Raw genomic sequence first — 19,670 nt, 5'->3', positions numbered from 1 at the left:
ATTGTTTATTTTAATATCGAGTTGTATTCACAGAGGTTGTATTCAGCAGAGTTGCTCTGATGCTCCATAATTTAATGGTTGTTTGGCTGAATTTTTATCTGAATGGTTGTGGGCGCTTGGAATATATTAATAATTGGCCATATCGTTAACTAACGCTTCTGTCGTTGCCAAATTTTCGCGTAATTAACTATCGAGATACTCGTTTATACTTGATTGTTAAATTGTCTACGATATTAACGCCTATATTTATTGTTGAATTGCCACACAGCGGGGCGATGGAGGCGGCTGTAAGCTCCTGATTGCCATTCCATGTTGCTTTGTTTGTTGTTTACCTGTTGCTACAATGTTTGCAGCAATGAGAAGTTTTATACAATATTTATATGTTTACTATGGAATTGTTTTCACCCTGACCATGAACTGCAGAATGCCGCCACCGCAGCGGTGGTCGACGAACGAAGCGAGAGAAGTCGGTCGCAAGTTTGTCGATTCGACCAGCAACAAGCGATCGAATACAACTAGCAACAACAGGCCACATCAGGCCTACACTTCAGCGTCGAGATCATTATGTTATGTTATGTTATGGGCCGGATTGCCTCAGTCTGGACTCTGGACTGAAAAAGCCAGTTTCTCATAGTGGAAAAGGGCCTTCTGAAAGGTTGAGTGAGCAAGCTCAGGAAGGTTGCGGGTACAACCTAAACAAGGTTGTGGATGCTGTTTAAGAATGGTTAATAGGAGGGGGCACAAAGTAGAGCGCTGAATTACTGGTGCGGAGTATCAGGGTAATAATGTCTCCTGACAGCAATTCGTCATTGAATCCCTTCAGTGGAAAGTAAATAAAAACGAAAGCAATTAATTAACATGAATAGTCTCATTAAAAGCGTGGTCGTCTTACTTGAACAGTCTCGTTAAAAACGTGGTCGTCTTATGTATTCTCACAGGAGCACTGGAAACTAGTCCATGCAGCCCCATGCTTAAACGGGTTCCTTTGTGCCTAACAGTTACCAATTTGAAAATTTGCAAAAAAAAACTTGCGCACTTGGACTTGACGTCCCAGTTTTCGCTACGAAGATTTGTCTTCTCTTTTATTTTTATTTTCCTCGTGGGATTATTTGATGCGAGCGATTTGTCGTCCGCTTATCACGAGGTATCTTCCTAGTCTTCGTTTACCTAGTGGAGGCAAGTGAGCCGTAAGAACCAACAAATTACCTAGTGTGTGCATAGTGATGCGATTTACCGGCAATTCTTATTTCCTGCAGTGGTTTATTCTCCCTGTCCATCCCAGTAAAAGGGCTGTACAGTACAATGGAGTTTTAGTACAATCGGAGTATCCTCTACCAAGACGAGCTGCAGTTAAAAATTAGCTATCCTTTTCTGCGTGCAGTAAAACACTTGGTGATCAACGGAGAGCAGCATGAGCTGGGACTCAGCTCGCTGTTTTGCCAAGAGTAAGTTCCAAACTGACGCCATCAGAATGTTGAGTCCGGCACACATTGTCCGACCCATGGTTGAACTAGTATATAGCTTAACCATGGTCCTGCCGTTCCAGTAAGCGATACGAAAAGTTTAAAACTTAACTTTTCTTTTCCTATGACCTATGACAATTATTCTATACGACTGTTTTGTGTTCATCAGAAAGACTAGCAGTCGTTAAAGGATCCCTTTACAACAAGTAAAAGAGCTATGGACCAGAATAGTGCAATTGCTGGAACCCACACTTATGCTCTGGAGACCATGAGGGCCGGCTGCTTCAATTATTTTAACTGCCAAATGCAAAAATATTTGGTAACCAAGCACTGTTACTCACTCCACTGTTATGCCTGCTAATCACCAAAACGTGTTATATGGAGAATAAAAATTCCGTGATGCCCTCAGAGCATGGTTGAACACGGAGGGCATGGTTCAACCATGGCCTCAACGGGCCTAGCTGCGAATCGGTCGACCCGCTGTGACATTAATAATGACGAGTCCGAATATTCCTGCTCTTATGAGCCTCACATTGCCGAATAAGTCCGCGGAACTGGAACACTTTCAATTCTCTTCAGTCATAACGATCATATTAAAAAAATGACCAGGCTATATCCAAGCCTTTGTAACAATCCGTAAAGTTGGTGAAAAGAAAGCGCAAATTACGACGTTAAATGTAAATGACATTGAGAAAAAACTTGTATCGGAATAATTAATTTTGATAAGTGCTTGTATAAGTTGTGTATTAGCTGCCAGGAAGAGGCAGCGATTAATTCGTTTGGATGGGTTGATTAAGTTGAGATCGGTGATTGGATTTACGATACCAATCTCAATAATACACGTTTTAATGCTTAAATATACCTATAAATGATGATTGAAACTTGGTTACAAGGTTCAACAATCCTTATAAGGCATCAACACTCGCGTTATTCAGACATTATTTCGTTCTACGACGTATATGAAAAATTGTGCATTGTAAAAATATGGTAAAGATTAACAGAATGAAAATGCAAATAAATGCTGTGTTTTTATTTTCACTAAAATTTTATTTTCAATTGCGATAGATATTATTTGATCATTTGAATTGAGTAGCCGTATTATCTGCAATGAGCCCTATTTGTGAAATTCTTATCAAACTTTCAAAATTGATCGTTAATTACCGATATTATGAATCAAAATCACACAATGAACTTTAGTCCTGTTCATTTTTCCTCTCATTTAATTTTCATTTTGCAGTCAGCTAAGCATGGGTTAGTTAGAAGAAATCTTTTGTTTTCTCGTTCGGCAACATCGTTCTCCGGGTTCTGTATCTGCTCATGAGTGTTAGTTGTAGTACGTTTGTGTGCTAAAAGTGAATAAATTCTAAAATGGGTAAGTAGGATATATTCAACCCATTTATTTGCATTTTGATTTTTAATAATTTATTCAAAAGTTTCTGTTTAGAATGTAATTTTGTACATTTATAACCGTATAATCGGCTGTAAGCTGGAATACTGAGTCTTACCCAAATTAAAACTAGAATGTGACTACCTAAGAGTTGAACCAACCTAGCTCCCTAGTTTATTTGTGCTCAAGTTTCTCATAATGTAATATTATTAATAAAGTGTAGAGATAGAGCTTTCCTACCACGTTGGGGACTGTGAGTGTGAGAATCCTGTAATTCCTGTTAAATTAAAAACCTTGTATCTAATTGTTATTAAAGTGCATAAAAGTCATGGACATAGTGGCAAAGCATAGAGTTTTTTAGACTCTCCCTCAAGTTCGTTTTTGAGTCCTATAAGTAGACCAGTAAAGTATCATGGATACCAGCATTATCATACATAAGAAATTAGTTTAAATCTTAGGTAGGCTAAATGAGGAAATTAAAAATGAACTGATTCTAAAAAATCTCTGGTTTGTCACTATGGTCACTCATGGAATCACATGGATCATGAGATTCCAATTTCCAAATGCATTCAAAGTTTGTCAGTACTCACTTTAGAGCCACAAGATTTCCAAAATAAGTAGAAAAATTCCAATCCTGTTCAGAGTGTAAGTAGGAAAGTTAAGCATCATAGGACATAGAATAGATACCAGCATTTTTATTTATAAGATATAGGTTAAATGTTAGAATGTTGTTAATGAGGAAATAAATAATGTAATTGATTTTAAAAGTCTATGGTTAGCAATTATGATCCATTTGGAATATTGGACATACCTAAGTTTCATGAAATTACTTTTGAAAATGATTGTTTGTGGAACATTTTCAGAAATTGGGAGTTAAAATAGGTAGTCAGTCAGAGTGGAAATCTAAGATTAGAGGTTCACTTAAAAAAAAGCGTTCCGCCTTGAAAAAAAAAACGTTCCAGGCAAGTGGCAACTAGAAACAGGTTTGCAGGTCGTCAGAAATCGGCCTCGGCATGAACGTTACGTCATGCAACACAGAGAAAATCCCAATATTGTTAATTGTGCGCGTCACTCACGGATAAGCAAGAGGAATCTACTGAAAGACATGTTGTGCTCAGTAGAACACATTGTGCTCAGTAGAAGTTACAAGGTCGCTACTGACACCAGTAGAAACTCATCACTCACAGTCACCGATGCGCAAGGAAGATCTTGGGAAGGCTGCTTAAGCTTTGCGCCCCACATGAACGTTTCCGAGGTCGCCGGTAGAGACGCGTCACTCTCCGGTGGGCAAAGGATATCTTGAGGAGGCCTCACAACGTTGCAGCCGGTAAAGGATGTACTCTTGATTCTGAAAAAAGTTCCATTAGATCTTGCCAATATACTTGAATGCAAAAGTCGCCTATATATGAGTTGATTAAGAGCACTTGATGTATTAGTTGTTCAGAGTTTGACCAGTTGATTCAGAGCACACCAAATTATTCTCATTTACGGTCATAATTAATTTACTCCTTAATTTTTTTCATTATTTCTTAAAATCATACCTGAAACTGATTTGGAAGATATGCTAGCATCCGACTCCCAACCAGCTCAAACAAACGCGGATTCGATTGCATGCAATCTATTCCTTTGTATCATATTAGTTAAACTTTGGAAGTGTGCTGGACATTCCAGATTTTTGGGTCCTGCTTTCCAATTTGCTATGTTTACCAGTTAATATATTACCCCTCTGGATTTCCACACTGTAGTCAGTTCCTCTTTTTTAATGAAGAAATTAGATAAAGGTCATTGAAATGGGTGAAATTGGTAACATTCAAGGGCATTTTGCCCAATTCATTAGAGGCTTGCCCAATTTACTACTTTGGGAGTTGGGACTATGATCACCTCTGTGCTCGGTGCTTGCAGGATTGTAATTTTCTTACTTGATTCTGAAATCTCACAGCTCTGGCATGACAAATTTTTAATACATTTGGAAACTTGCAGCAGGATTGTGCACTTTTGTTAAAAATTAGAGAGGAGCTAATTCATCTGGCAGGAATCTTGTGGTTCTGGAAATGGCAGGAAAGCTCTATTTGCAACCCTGAAGGGAGATGTTTCCCACGCTTATGCTCTTGTATCATCAGCCTTTTAAGAGCTATTTAAAAATAACCAAATCACAACTATCTACTGAAAAAGTGATAGGGTAAACGCAGTATATTCCGACACATTAAGGACGCATTGAGAAATGAAAAACTATAAAAAAATAACCGTATTTGTTACTCAAGTTCTGTTTGCTTTATGTGACTCTCAAAACACCGTACTACGCGCCAGCAACAATGAAACGTCACAAAATGATCCCTATATTCTGACGCTGAGTGGGGCAATATTCGGCACGTGGCGAGGCATATTCCGTCCGCGCTACAAATTCTACTGATACGTAATGCCGTCATCCACGTGTTCAAATTCCGTTCGCTGTGTGAGCTGTATTGGAATACAACATGGCTTTGAATTAGAACTGTCACCATTTCAACCATCAACGAACGCATGGAACTAAAACAAAGCTTAATATAAAGGAAAAACTAGAGAGGTGACAGAATTACCCACGATGACGGAATATACCGCGTTTACCCTATTGAAATGGCTTCATACTTGTTATGTGGTAATCTAACTTCACAAATCTTTTGACCAATGGTATGTGGTTTATTATGAACCATCAAGCAGGATTAAAATATAAAAATGGTGATTCATATATTACTTTTGATTCATGTAGGCCAGTGATCCTGGATCAAAAAATATAGGTTTGAAAAATTGAAAGGTTGTGTTTAATAATTTGAGAAAGTCTTATTCTCTCCTGCAATACCATATGATGTAATTACTTGAAAGTTTGAATAGACGTTCAAAAAATTCAATTAGAATGATATGTATCAGGTCAAGGTAATTATTAAATTATTGAAGACAATGAACAAAATTTGAATAAAATAATTACATATCACGCTTCAAAGCAGTGTTTACTGGCTTACTGCTCAACATGACACTCTTACTGTAAATTAAGATACAGCATTCAAAAACACATGCACTGTGCACAACAAAATCACACATCTCACTGATTGATCCAGACTCTGGTCAGCGGTTGCTGGTGCTTGATGTCATTTCAGTCGGCAGTTGCCAAGTGAGAGAGTTCTCAGTTTCATTATGGAAGATATGGGCATTTCTTTTATATTGAAATCCTTGTATAGTCCTGATATTTTGACAGAAGCATTACATTGAGCTGAAGTTCAAAATTCATGACTTCAAAGGCATTAGATTTCATTCCCACCAAAATGTTGGGTTCAAGTCATGGTATTTTAGAAAAAGTATTGAGGGTATTAATCCTGGTGCTGAATGCTGCTGTAGCTACAATTTTTTTCATTTTTTGGGGGGGGGCCTCTTGTTCTCTTTTTAGATGCTTTTTGCCTTCTTGCAGAACCCTAAAATGTAGCAAGCATAAGTATACGCAAAAGATATTATTTTTTGTTTTGTTAAATTGTTAGTGGAAAACGATTTTAGATGTAAGCAACATTTTCTACTTTGTAGGTTGTGGCAACACCAGCATTATCATACATGCAAATTCATGGTATCATCACTCAAATTTTTAATGATCCCAAAACCCAAATTTCTTAATTTCACTTTAAATTGACAAATATTTGCAATAGATCAATTTTGTGTAAATATCTGTTAATACTGCAATTTAATTATGTTATTCATGTTAACAATTTGAATGAAAATACATTGTTACAGATAACACCTAAATTCTCAATTTGCTGCCCTCTTCCTGGATTTTAAACACACACTCAATTTAAATCACTTGATGTGCTATACCAATCAAAAATAAAACCATATGAAAATGATTTTTAAATTTTTTTAATAACTTTTAGCTCTAATGTTGTTTAAATATTTCCAATCCTTATCCTTCCAAACAAATATGTGTAGAAAATAGAATAATTTATCATTACTGGGAATGTAAAATATTTTATTGCAAGCGAGCTTTTATGTAATCATACATGTTACACCAGGGAATTTCTTTATTTAGTATGTATATATTATGTATGTAATAACCGTATGTAACTGTTGAGGTGCTTTCTGATGAACAATTTCCATAGTAATACACACAGTATGGCTGCCTGTCTTGATCTATTGCTATTTGACTGTGTATCCCTATTCTAGCTGTAGTCGTGTTATTTCATGCTTGGCGGGATTTTTTTTATCAATTTAAATATCTTCCGATTTGTTTTTTCTTACTGAAATTATAAAAACCTCTTTGAAGCAAAGCCCCAGAGCATAAAAGTTTCAGGTCACCAACTCAATCTCAACCAACGACTCGTGTTTTTTTTTATATCCCAGTCATTCATAAAATACCCAGAAATAACTTGAATTTGTTGTTGCAGGTAAGCCGCGCGGTATCCGCACAGCTCGCAAGTACAAGAACAATCGCCGCAGTCAGAGATGGCACGACAAGGACTACAAGAAGGCACATCTCGGCACCCGCTGGAAGGCTAATCCTTTCGGTGGCGCTTCTCACGCCAAGGGCATTGTGCTCGAAAAAATGTGAGTTGAAACAATTTATACTTGATAATACTTTTATGCAAACCAAAATTATTATATTTATGGATTTTAGAATACTCCATTATTCAATAAAAGGCTGCCTCGGTCTTTAAGGGGACCGACCTGGCTAAAATTTTCAATTTTGGCGTTTTCCACTTTTTGGGCTCATCTTAAAGCTTACTTTTTGACGAATCCAACGGTGCCAGAATCATCCCTCTACGTCGAAAAATGATTTCGTGACAGCTTCCCAAAGAAGGGCAGTTTTTAGGCCCTTTAACAAATGTCTATGGGATTTAATTACAGGGCTGGACAAACTAAAAGAAACGCCTAACGTAAAGCGGCCAATCATGGCATTATCCGGTGCTTCCTTACTCGACAACTCCCAACGTCGCACTGACGCGGGCGCAGTGTACCGAAAACGCTATACTCGTGTATAGGCTCTCAGCCTGCAAAACTGTAGTATACGCAACCAATATACGCAGCTAATAGCCCTGTGTATAAGCACCTATAGATATTTTACAACATGCACAAACGGTAGCCGCTAAGTACTGCCAAATATATCGGGTTGAAGTTGCAGCATGAGCTGCATATTTTATATGCAGCTTTCTGCTTAGTCATTTTATCAGTTCTCATACTTCCTTGTGTCTATTTATTTTTCGCTTACTATTAATCTTATGTGTGACGTGTCCCGAAGCCTGTCTGGACCAGACGCCACGATAACTGCTTCGTAGAATAATAATAAAAATAACAATAATAATAATTAATAAAAATTTTAGCTTTCGAATAAAAATAAACTCATTTCTCAACACCATGTATCCACACTATAAGTTTATGAATATATCCTACGGTTTGTAGGTGATGTTAGTAAGAAAAAAGCAAAGAATGGTGCATTTGATTAGGGATAGTTTTTGCCAATGCTGAGTCACGAATCGATTGCTAATGAAAACCAGTCTAGAAGTAGTAGTTACGGTGCCCCGTATGTTTGCGGGTAAAGCCTCTGTCTGATTGAGCTATTTTTCAGAGGTATTGAGGCGAAACAGCCCAACTCGGCCATCAGGAAGTGCGTGCGCGTGCAGCTCATCAAGAACGGCAAGAAGATCTCAGCATTCGTGCCTCGTGACGGTTGCTTGAATTTCATCGAGGAGAACGACGAGGTCCTGGTCGCTGGATTTGGTCGTAAAGGTCACGCCGTTGGTGATATTCCCGGTAAGTTATCGACTTGAACTGTCGCCGAATCGTAGTTCTTTTTTAATGACTCGTGTATGTATAAATTTATATTTAAAATTATTGATGCTTTGATTTTTATGGGAAATGAATAACGATCTGCCAATGCTAGTGACACATTCACGTAATTACAAATAAAATATATATGTTTATGCTAATGTAACTGACGTATCGATGTGGCCGTCACGTTCGTTGTTGCCGGGCAGTTGGCGCAAGATAATTCTTGATAATCAGCCTCACCTGAAATTTCGTGTTCTATAAGTAATGTAATTTCCTCACCATATTAATTTCCGACGAATAATGAACGAGTCAAAGGTGGTGTCCTCATATGGGAAAACTTGTTTACATCCAGTAAAGAGTATAGTTGTAGAATACAGTAGAGAACATAGCCATCTAAACTGAAAGCATCGACTCGCTAGCTGCACTGTTCATTTGGGCATGGGGCTCGCTAGCAGCGTTGTATGATCGTCACTGATGTCCTCCAAACCCTATCTCAGGTATCCGCTTCAAGGTCGTGAAGGTCGCCAACGTGTCCCTTCTTGCACTTTACAAGGAGAAGAAAGAAAGACCGCGTTCTTAAATAAACGTGACTCGTGAAATTCAATTTAATTTCCCCCTGACCCTGTATGTAGCTCACTTTCAATATAAGGTTGCCTCATTATGATGCAAGAGCATTTATGAGCATTTCTGCACCGCTATTGGCTTAAATCGTGCAAAACATGTCGCTGATTCAAATGAAGACCAAGCTGCGAATGTTTGGAGCTACTCCTTTTTGTGCCAGTCTTCCCACGTTATAATGGAGTGTAATCAGAATTAGTCTCGCCCATCATTGCAAATGAAACACCGTATGTCTGGCCAGTTCCATATTTTCTACAGGGGAGTAAATAATAGCGAGTACCAGGACACGTCTAGTTGAGCACTCTTGTAGCAGTTGACACGAATACGTCAGGTTGATCAGTCGTCGTGGACAACTCATATCGTCGAAGATCTGTTATCAATCAGGCATAATTTCTTGTAATGTAGATTTGCACCTATTGGTATGGTTTATTCGTCTGAAATTGTATATTAAACTGCGAATCTTGACAAAATTAAGCTGGAATATGTGAAACTAGCATTAGGAAGGCAAGGTGAGTTTGGAACAAGTGAAACTCTGCCCCTTGCTTCTTGAACAGAACCTTATTCGCCCTCATAATGTGCTTGCGAATCACTCTTACCTAACGCCATTCGTTCTCAAATGAAACGCGCCTTAGATATTGAAAATGCATGGAAGAGCTCGCACTCCATGTAAAATAAGCTTCGGTATTGCACATGTTGCGATTGACTTAACCTTTCTAAAAAATATCTACTAGTTAATTATTTCAGTGATGAGATAGAAGGCATCAGTCGAGTAAGCAATTACATTATGATAAAATAAGAATTTAACGCGGATCTAGGCGAGCTCAATGAAATTTCGCGTAACTGGGTCGTTGTTCAAGTCCTCAGGCATGAAATATGCGGCGGGCATTTTCATTTTTTTTGCATTACCTGTAATGTTGCCCGGCCAAAATAAAGTTTGTGAGCTTGAGCTGCCTGGCTTCCCGCGAAGCGTCGGTTGCGCATTTCTTTCCTTGCAATGCTTCATTGGAAACTGACGTTGACCGTGAGCTTTCATCAGCTCCCGCGACTGAGCCTCCAGACTTCCCTTGTGTGGCTAGACGAAATTGGCGTGGTGGTCTGTGAAGATAAACCTCTGGAGTTCCCTCCGTTGCAACAGTCCGCCGCGTACGTTTTGCCAATATCTTTAACCCTCTACCGCCTGACATGAGTAACCGGAACAATATTGTGGCAAGCCTGCTGCCCAAAAAGGATAAGTTCTAGCGAGCGCAACATGACACACTGATGGTTGCCGCCCCGTACTACAATTTTTTTAAAAGTGTTTTCTGTTGCGTACAAACGTCCTCAGGTTGCTACACTCAATAGTTTGCGTATAATTTAAGTTAAAAGTTATTTTCCCTGAGAGTAACATACGGCGGTAGAGGGTTAATTGACGTAATACCTCTGTCGACGGCTATGGACGGGTGCGGCCACCAGATAGTGGTCCTAGAGCACCATCCTCGATGATGGAACCGTTTCCGACGCTGAATGCGTCTGGACTTCATGTAGTCAAGTAAAATTAGTTACTTGCCAGCCTGCGACTGGCGAGGCAGGAGACGAACGTTTGACCAAAGCTAGTCCCAGCGAGTCTGCCACCAGCACGTATACCCATCAACCTTAGATCATCGTATGACCTGCCATCTTATCAGGCTGTGACTTCATATCGACTAAACCGTTTAAGTTGGGTCCCGCCGAATATTTTCTAATTTATATTTGCTGTTGATATTTTCTAGCTCATATTCTTGAACCAAAGAGTTACCGTCTCGCACCTAGCCGGATTAGTTAAATCATTCTTCATAGTAGTTCTTAGCTCATTAAATAATGTACGTGCTCTCTGTTCCAGATTGGTATCTTATTTCTTTATAACTTGAACCTTCAAAGAAGTATACGATATAGCTCTCTAGGAAACGCGTTGCGCCACATCTCCCTCAACGATGCTCTTTGTGGAGTCAAGTTACAACGTACGTCGGTTTCTTTTCAATTCTGTTATTCAACTAGGGCACGAGCGATGTCTACTGAGCAAGCTCTTCTCCGACCCTTCGTCTCAGCAAGGTTGAATTCGCTTCTTTCTTGCCAGCGTAGAGGTCATTTTGGACCTTCCAATCTTAGAACTGGCATCAAACGATAGCAACAAGCGAGACCTCTCACCGACTTGGTAACGATCTCTGGTAGAATGGCTCATAAGTCGATGCGCTGTAGAAACTTTCGGTCTATTCTGTCCCCACGACTCAACTATTTGCTTATCAATGGTGAGCTAACTACAGCGCATTATATGTATTTTGTCGCATTAGAACTTTGCAGGAATGTACGGACTAACTTCAGTGCTTCTTTGGGATTCAGTCTCATCACCTCAATAAACGGAAAAAGTGACCGAAAGGCTTTAAATGAAGACAGGTAGCAAAATGTCAAGCAAATTACGCAATACATCTGGCTCGAAGTAAACTTGACTATTCCTACTCCTGCCTAGGCGGCACACAGTGAAATCTGATGGAGAACAGTACGCCATTTCTTCACATAACGCGCGAACTAAGTTTGCGCCTCACCTTCAAAAAAACCCTCACCGATACAGTTAGGAACTCAAACCCAACGAAATATCCAAGTCAACTTGTAGACTTTCGCGAAAACTTTCATTGTAAAACAATCTCGAGATAGGAAAATTAAAAATAAGTGAAGCCCCTCTTCTCCCTTATATTTGAATTCTAACTCAAAATCATAAGTAATCAGAATAGAAATAAAAAAAAGCAGCACACGTAGTCTCGAATACTGCTATAATCACGCAAACGTGTCGGTTAAATTCATTGAAAAATTATGCTAAATTCACTGGGATGTTTGCCCCCACAGCAAGTTTTGCATCGATGAATCAAGCTTGAGAAAGTTATTTCTGAAGCATAAATGACATTCATGGCAAACCACGAATTTAGCGAGGCTTTGAAAACAGAGCAATGTTGTAGGAGGGAGGGGCAGTGAATATTTGTTGTGCAGCAGGCGCCTCAGTGTAGCTCCTTGCTGCCTGAACTGCCCACCAGCAGCGTCAACTTCTCGTTCAGTGAAACATTCACCTTCGTCAGTTGTGACAGATACACAACCATCAACAGATCCTGAGAACCAACGTTGTGATTAGGTAGGAAAAATTCAGAAAATGTTGGCCGAGTAGTTTGATGTAGAGATTCGAAAAAATGGCATGCACGCTTGATGTATAAGTGTAATGAAGATTCTGACGAAATCATACTGTAAATAATATGTTTCACATATACAAAAAAGTATATAAATAAGCAAATAAATTTGCTGTGCACCTTCATGTTTGTGTTGAGCATCTCCTCGAACTCGCCCGCGGCCATCTGGGGCACCTGGTTCACCATCCTGGTGAGCTCCCGTCCGATCTGTGAGTCCGCGGGACACTTCCCCGCCAGCACGTCCTCGATGTAAGCTGCCACAACCACGCCCATTAACGACCAACACAGGACAGGGAGCCACAAGAGCTCTCTTTCTAATAAGATATAAGCTGCCACAACCACGCGCATTAACGACTAACACAACACATGGAGCCACACGATACCAATTTTTCTTCAATAAACAGCGCCTTAACTCAACAAATGAAATTATCGGATTTGAGTCCTTCATAACCAGTGCACTGATATTGCTTGTTTGTACCTCGGCACAACTGTGGATACGTGACCAACGTTCGATCCCTCACCAGCACGTGTACCACACAACTAGAAAAGATAACATTTGCCTGTAAGTAAACTCACCGAGCAAAACGCCAAGTTGTGCTTCTATCTTGGAGGATGCGTCAGCAATGAGCTGCAAGTCGGAGCAAGGCTCCACCAGGCTGCGGTTTGGTGCTTTGCTCTTCTGGGAAGCACACACTGCACGAAGTCAAATTATTTCGTTAATAAAACAATCTTGACCCGAGTGACAGCACCTATACTCCTGCAGTTACAAAGTTAAAGAAGTGCCGATTCTTTTATGAGCCGATACTTGCGACTTTGGCAGGATGAGGCATGAGCACAGGGAACAGATGATCGATTTCATACCCATAAATGGTTGCTGTTTCTGTTGCTGGCAAAAGATATGGCTGTAAGGTGTAATTTTGCCATAACAAGGGAAGAAAAACCGTGTGAAGGAGAGAGAGCAGAGAGACCTGAGAGCCGCTAAAAGGAGAAGACCAGAAACGAGAAGGAAAAATGTTTGGGAGGAAAAGCTGTGTACCACACCAGTGAAGCCACATGTTCCCAAATCTTTATAAGGGATGGAGCACGCGCTACGGCGCACAACAGGCTACAGTCTGTTGCTTCAACCATCAACGGTCACCCAAATGAGAACTGCGCTGGTTGAGTGTGATGTCGGGCAGTGGCAGCACAGAGCAGTTTTGCTCCTGCCAGGACAGCTGAAACACTAACTCACCTCCCACAACCTCAGGCGCCAGAGAAGTGATCTCCGCTGGTATGCTGGCAAACATCGTGGCAGGAGTTTTACCCGGCAGGCCAATCAACATACTGGTGTAGGCCTGGGAAGGGACACACATATGTCAAGTATCTGAACTGGTAACATGTTATTCCAGATAAGCTGATATCACTAAACAACCAAACACAAAATAATGACTGGCAGGTCCTAAATTCAAAGACAATGCAGGGAAGGGTAGTACCTAGGAATTTTCTGTCCTGAAACATTGCAGCGTTACATACCAAAACACTTCAAGAAGCAAGAGCTCATTGCAAAATAAACAAGAAACTTTTAAAAGTACAGAAAGATTTTTCTCCACCTACTCACAATCCTAAAATGCTTTCTGAGTGTGATAATCATTACTGCAAATAGCCTATGATTCAAGCAACGTTTCTGTGAACTTAAAAGTCTTAACTGATGAGCATAGACAAACTAGTACAAACAAATTAACATGAACATTGATGAATTTCTTACCTTCATTTCAATTTTTCCTTTCTTCAAGGTAGTGTCAACAGTGATGTGCAATGGTGATGTGGTGACCCGGCAGTAGTAGTCATGGATGAGGAGGCTGTGGTCAGTGATCTCGTGGCCGGTCGCCCACCACCCGACTATAGACTCGCCTGGAGATATTTTGCGGTGCAAGTCATGCATGTCCTTGGCAAAATCCAGCTCCACAGCAACCTGAAAACAGAAAGAAAGTTACAGCAATATATCTCTAAATTATACCATAGCAGCAGTGTATGCTGAACTACATTTAAATATTAAACATATTGTATACCTATGTATGATTAAATCATTCTATGTTTACCTTTAAGCAAGATAGGCAGGATAAGTCAGAGAACTAGTCAAGTGAACTGCAATATCAGGCATATACAGTGGGGGGAAATAAATATTCGTACACTTGAAAAATCGTATTTTAATGTATGTAAGTACACAAACTTAACAGGAAAAATGATTTAAATTATGTATAGAGACGCATAGTATTCAAAAATACTATCAAAAGAAATTAAATCTCAATGCAACAAAAAACAATGCAACATGTTCACTTTTCGGGTGAAAAAAGTATTCGTACAAAACAATAAATCCGCATTATTTAAATTTAATACTTGGTTGAATACCCTTTATTCAGCTCAACAGATACCAGTCTATTTCTATACGTCTCGACCAATGATTTGCAGATGCTGACTGGTATTTTATACCATTCTTCTTGGCACACCACCGTAAGATTCTCAATGTTTGTTGGGGACCTTTTCTTAATTTGAATCTTCAAATACCGCCACAAATTTTCCATCGGATTTAAGTCTGGCGACTGGCTTGGCCATTCCATAATGTGTACATTTCTATCAGCGAACCATTTCTTTGTGGATCTTGCAGTTCGAAAAGTGAACATGTTGCATTGTTTTTTGTTGCATTGAGATTTAATTTCTTTTGATAGTATTTTTTAATACTATGCGTCTCTATACATAATTTAAATCACTTTTCCTGTTAAGTTTGTGTACTTACATACATTAAAATACGATTTTTCAAGTGTATGAATATTTATTTCCCCCCACTGTATATACTGGCTCAGGGTCTACAATCTACATATACAATGATGAATTTTTTTAAATTTTAGTTTATGTTGGACACAAAAGCATGGACATTTTGTTGCACTTTTCCACATGTAAGATTCTAGTGCAAATAAATTTTCCTATTTTTGTAGCTAACACAAACATTCATCAAAGAAAAAATCTTGAATGGTCCAACTTGCCTCTTCTTGAGATTCATTATGTGGCACGCAGAAACAATTGGTGACTTCAATGCAGCCTTTGTCATATGAACCTGCACAAAAATTATTAAAATTGAAAAATCACAAATCACATTATTAGGGTTTCAAGTTTCAAAAAATTGCAGGTTTGGGAAAACTCTCTCAATGGATTTTGACACAAGATACTGGTATCTGGTGGTCATTCATTTAATTTTGTTGCGATATAACAGGTCTTGAATGACTAAAGAACAAGTTGGAGGGCCTAGTAAGGTATAGATAAACTTTTAATAGGTGGGTTTTTTTTCTACCCACTTTTGCCATGGATTGTTTTCAGAGTCTGGAACTATACAGTAGGTACATGATTTTCAATATCAAGATGAATTTATATAATAATTAGGGGAAATTTCTGATGTTAGTTTGGCAATTGGAATTGGAATTATGCTTATGATCACAAGAATAACAGATTCTTAAAAGATACACTATCTTTGCATAGCCCATTTTCAAGACTTTCATACAAAGTATACTTGTAAGCTATAAATGTATAGTCACAGGCTCTAAAAACAAATGCAACAAATTAAGGTAAAAAAATTAACAAATTCTCTATACTGTCAAAAGGGGGAATGAGGGATAGTTTTGAGCGTTTTTTGTTAATAACTTCTTACCATGAAACATTTCATAAACAAGTTTAGGCTCATTTTGTAGCTCTTTGTGAGGGCTATCAAATAGCATCTTCAAAAAAAATTCCGTAAGCTATTTGTAAGGTGCCAGACGGCAGACACAAAATAAAACCGTCCTGAATTACCCTTGGGAATGGGGTTATCCGGGACACTAGAAATAAAACTCAATTTTAAAATGTTTGAAGCATGCAAAGTGTACTCATCCATTACTAACAGTACTCTGAAGTTCTCCTCTTTCATTGTAGATGATGTTGATGTAGAATAAAGACGTTTTCTATGTTTTTTACTTGCTTATCCTTTATTGATATGATATCACCATATTCATTCATTACAGTATTATTGATGTGATATTACCATATCCACAAACATGCCATTAAGCATTTACAACAACAAAGTCTACTGCAAGCTTCATATCAGCAGCTGTATAACATTTCTTCTGTATCAGTAAGCTTACAGGATGGCTTGTAATTTCACACCATTTCAATTTTTGATTGTGTTAAGTGCCAAAACATCCACGTATAGCCAAAACAGAAAGTAATGTTTCAGAAACAACCATCATATGTTTTGGAGAAACAAAACGTACTTTAGGTTAATTACTTTTTATTCTATGATGCCCAGTGCACAATTCTATACATGACATTCTGTGCACAATTTTGTGATGACTGATGATGCATTAATTTTTTTATAGGTGAAATTTTTTTGCTAAGCGAGGTACATATAATCAAAATTCTTTGTTGTTAATCAATATTTTTGTTAACTGGAGCCTTTGCTAACTGAGGTTAAACTGTAAATAGCAGACTACAGAGTTTTCCACATCTTTTGTAATTTTTTTTTTTTTTTGTTAATCACTGGATTCACTGCCCTGACTGCCCTTCTAGAAAATGAGGAGAAACCACTCATTAATGAGACAAAAATATCTGTGTTTGCAGTTAATTTAGGGTAAACGCGATATATTCCGACACTTTAAGGACGCATCGAGAAATGAAAAACTATAAAAAAAACGTATGCGTTACGTAAGTTCTGTTGCCTTCACATGACTCTCAAAACACTTCACTACGCGTCAGCAACGATGAAATGTCACAAAATGTTGCCATATTTATTAAAAAGCCTTTAGAATGGAAACCTACCAAATCCCTATATNATTTTCATTCAAGGATTACAAAGAATATTCATTTCTTTTTGCCATTATCCCAGTATTGATGCGAACATTTAAGTAAATTAGTTTATCTTACCATTTACTCGAAGCGACCGAGAGTAGTAATGGAATAATTTTGATGTTCAAATTATTCAATGTCTTTCACTGTAATGTTTAGAGTGGTTTTGTCCATCCTCATATTGCATCAGTTCTGTCTCTTATACACATCTAGATGTGTATAAGAGACAGGTCCAATCATAGTGGCAAACCAGAGCTTTTTTAGAATCAGTTCATTTTTAATTTCCTCATTTACTCAAGATTTAAACCAATTTCTTATATATGATAATGCTGGTATCCAGGATACTTTATTGGTCTACTTATAGGACTCAAAAATGAACTTGAGGGAGAGTCTAAAAAACTCTCTGCTTTGCCACTATGCATGATACTTTACTGGTCTACTTATAGGACTCAAAAATGAACTTGAGGGAGAGTCTAAAAAACTCTCTGCTTTGCCACTATGCTGTGTATTCTCGCTCCCATGAATTGCGTGTTTAGTGTATGCATCATCGAAAAGTATGCTTGACAGCGTAGTCACGGTAGCTGTAATTACTTTATTAAGTTTACTTCTTTGCAGTGATATTAAGAAAGAAATCTTTAACAAACTAATAATTTGTATAATTTTAATTGTTGAGTGAAAGCTGCGCCTGCAGCCTTGCTGGCATGCAACATTTCCAAGTGAGTTAGCCTACTTTTAGTACTTTATAGAAACTTAGCATACCCATACGTGTTTTAAGCCTATAAGAAGTTAATTTTTTTGCCTGAAATAATGTTGTATCGAAAAACTGGTGTAGGTGTATCGGGAATAATATATGAACAGTCAATATTAGAATTCCATCCTGTCCAGGGTAATCGCAATTTCACCTATTCTTATAGCCTTTTCCTAATTTCTTCTAAAAAACATAAGAAAAATGGCCCATTTTAATCAGCAATTTTGAAAAATAAAGAATGAAACTATTGCTTTTAACAACAATTTTAGAAAAATTCTGCCCAACATTTCAAAGAGGATTTTTATTACCCCAGTCTGATTTCTTCCACTTAGAAATAAAAGAAACAGTACATTTTTACTACTTATTTTCAGAAAGTTCTTCCTGACATTGCACACTGTTTTGGTAGACTAGTTGGTTAATGTTGCAAAATAGGATTAGCTAAAGAGTTGGGAAAAAATCCAGACTCCAGAAGCATTTTTCATGTCTGGCTTACATTCAGATTCAGTGGTTAGTAAATTGTGTAAATTACTAAAGCTACAATTTGTATACCCTGGCTCAAAGCTCAGCAACATATTTACCTATGTAGACTTCTAAGTTATTCTTACCCAAAAGTGTTCCGATAACACGATGTGCATCTATGTTTCGACGCTCGTATGCATCGACAATCGTGTAATAAACAACTGGATGAACTTTGGCTGTTAAATTGAGCGCCATGTTAGACTTCACGTAATAATTTCCAGGGTTAATATGAGCAAGAGTTTGAGTTCTAAACGCGAAAAACAACAACCAAGATTCCGTACTTTGTCAATTCCTGCAATTCGTCCAGTAGGATAAAATTAATACTCTCGTTCAGCTTGCCGCACCACAAGCCACACCACACGTAACCCTTAATGAGCCAACTGTGAAAAGTAGCTCCGAAAAATACTCAGCATGTAAGTGAACTTCACAAAAAGATCCCCACAAGTGAGCTCACGTTAATCCCTTTTTTCCATTAAAATCTCAGTATTCGTTCAATCAGAACAGATTGTCGAATAAATCATATTACGTGCTTAATCTTAGATACACAGATCATTCGAAATAGATCGTTTAAAATTCCATTAGTTGGCAAAGGCTACCTGATCACATTATAGCAAACTTCACATAACTTCTAATGATTAATGACATGGTTGAACTAGTATAAGGTTGACCCATCAGAAGCCCATTTTTGCGGATGTAGTGCGTTGTTCGCCTGTGACGTCATTGATCTCAGTGACGTCACGGGCATTAACCAATCACCGAAATGCGATCAAACCAGTCAACCAATCCGTCGTGCGAATGACGGGTTTGTTTACGTTTCGCGATCTACGTGACGTTACAAGAAAGCTGAACTGAAAGACGGAACTTCTCGTGGGTCAACCTTATATAGTTCAACCATGATTAATGAACCAACGATAATTATATTAATGCCTAATTTAGATTAACTTCTATAATTTATTTCATTTACATATTTTGCACACTTTTCTTTTAGGAAATTTTTTCCCTAAACATAATTACATGGTAATTCATTTTTTTACAATGCAACTTCTGCCCATGGTGCTTCTACCTAATTTCACGCTTTATTTACTGCACAACTTGTGTAAACCAACCTTGCACTCTCA

The 19,670-nt window shown here is 38.3% G+C and overlaps 2 protein-coding genes and 1 long non-coding RNA gene across 3 annotated transcripts; 1 reads left to right on the top strand and 2 right to left on the bottom strand.

The window, feature by feature from the left end:
- The first annotated feature begins 2,737 nt into the window (after positions 1–2,737).
- On the top strand, positions 2,738–9,230 carry LOC108673994 (40S ribosomal protein S23). The gene is made up of 4 exons (XM_018161890.2): positions 2,738–2,835; positions 7,251–7,410; positions 8,429–8,613; positions 9,129–9,230. The coding sequence occupies exons 1-4, from the start codon at positions 2,832–2,834 to the stop codon at positions 9,209–9,211; spliced, it is 432 nt and encodes a 143-aa protein (XP_018017379.1). The 5' UTR covers positions 2,738–2,831; the 3' UTR covers positions 9,212–9,230.
- On the bottom strand, positions 4,036–4,493 carry LOC108673995. The gene is made up of 2 exons (XR_001931014.2): positions 4,392–4,493; positions 4,036–4,198 (listed from the first exon to the last, which is right to left on the bottom strand). It is a non-coding gene; the product is annotated as an uncharacterized LOC108673995 (long non-coding RNA).
- A 2,702-nt stretch (positions 9,231–11,932) lies between the features above and the next one.
- On the bottom strand, positions 11,933–18,924 carry LOC108673999 (eukaryotic translation initiation factor 3 subunit F-1). The gene is made up of 7 exons (XM_018161894.2): positions 18,639–18,924; positions 15,458–15,528; positions 14,182–14,388; positions 13,669–13,771; positions 13,014–13,130; positions 12,558–12,691; positions 11,933–12,362 (listed from the first exon to the last, which is right to left on the bottom strand). Exons 1-7 carry the CDS (start codon positions 18,745–18,747, stop codon positions 12,255–12,257), a joined length of 849 nt encoding a protein of 282 aa, XP_018017383.1. The 5' UTR covers positions 18,748–18,924; the 3' UTR covers positions 11,933–12,254.
- Positions 18,925–19,670: the final 746 nt, after the last annotated feature.

This window comes from Hyalella azteca, unplaced genomic scaffold (genome assembly GCF_000764305.2).
Source record: "Hyalella azteca isolate HAZT.00-mixed unplaced genomic scaffold, Hazt_2.0.2 contig12830, whole genome shotgun sequence".
Taxonomy (NCBI): Eukaryota; Metazoa; Arthropoda; class Malacostraca; order Amphipoda; family Hyalellidae; genus Hyalella; species Hyalella azteca.
Note: the sequence above shows the minus strand (reverse complement) of the source record. Positions and strands in the feature narration are given on the sequence as shown.

What these genes read in the sequence shown, in the direction of transcription:
- LOC108673994 (XM_018161890.2), top strand. An exon ending in GGCATTGTGCTCGAAAAAAT is followed by an intron (nt 7,411 to 8,428) that starts GTGAGTTGAAAC and finishes GCTATTTTTCAG; the next exon opens with AGGTATTGAGGCGAAACAGC. An exon ending in CGCCGTTGGTGATATTCCCG is followed by an intron (nt 8,614 to 9,128) that starts GTAAGTTATCGA and finishes ACCCTATCTCAG; the next exon opens with GTATCCGCTTCAAGGTCGTG.
- LOC108673999 (XM_018161894.2), bottom strand. Translation starts at nt 18,747, where the DNA reads ATGGCGCTCAATTTAACAGCCAAAGTTCATCCAGTTGTTTATTACACG. An exon ending in AAGGAAAAATTGAAATGAAG is followed by an intron (nt 13,772 to 14,181) that starts GTAAGAAATTCA and finishes GTCCCTTCCCAG; the next exon opens with GCCTACACCAGTATGTTGAT. An exon ending in ACAACTTGGCGTTTTGCTCG is followed by an intron (nt 12,692 to 13,013) that starts GTGAGTTTACTT and finishes TGGTTGTGGCAG; the next exon opens with CTTACATCGAGGACGTGCTG.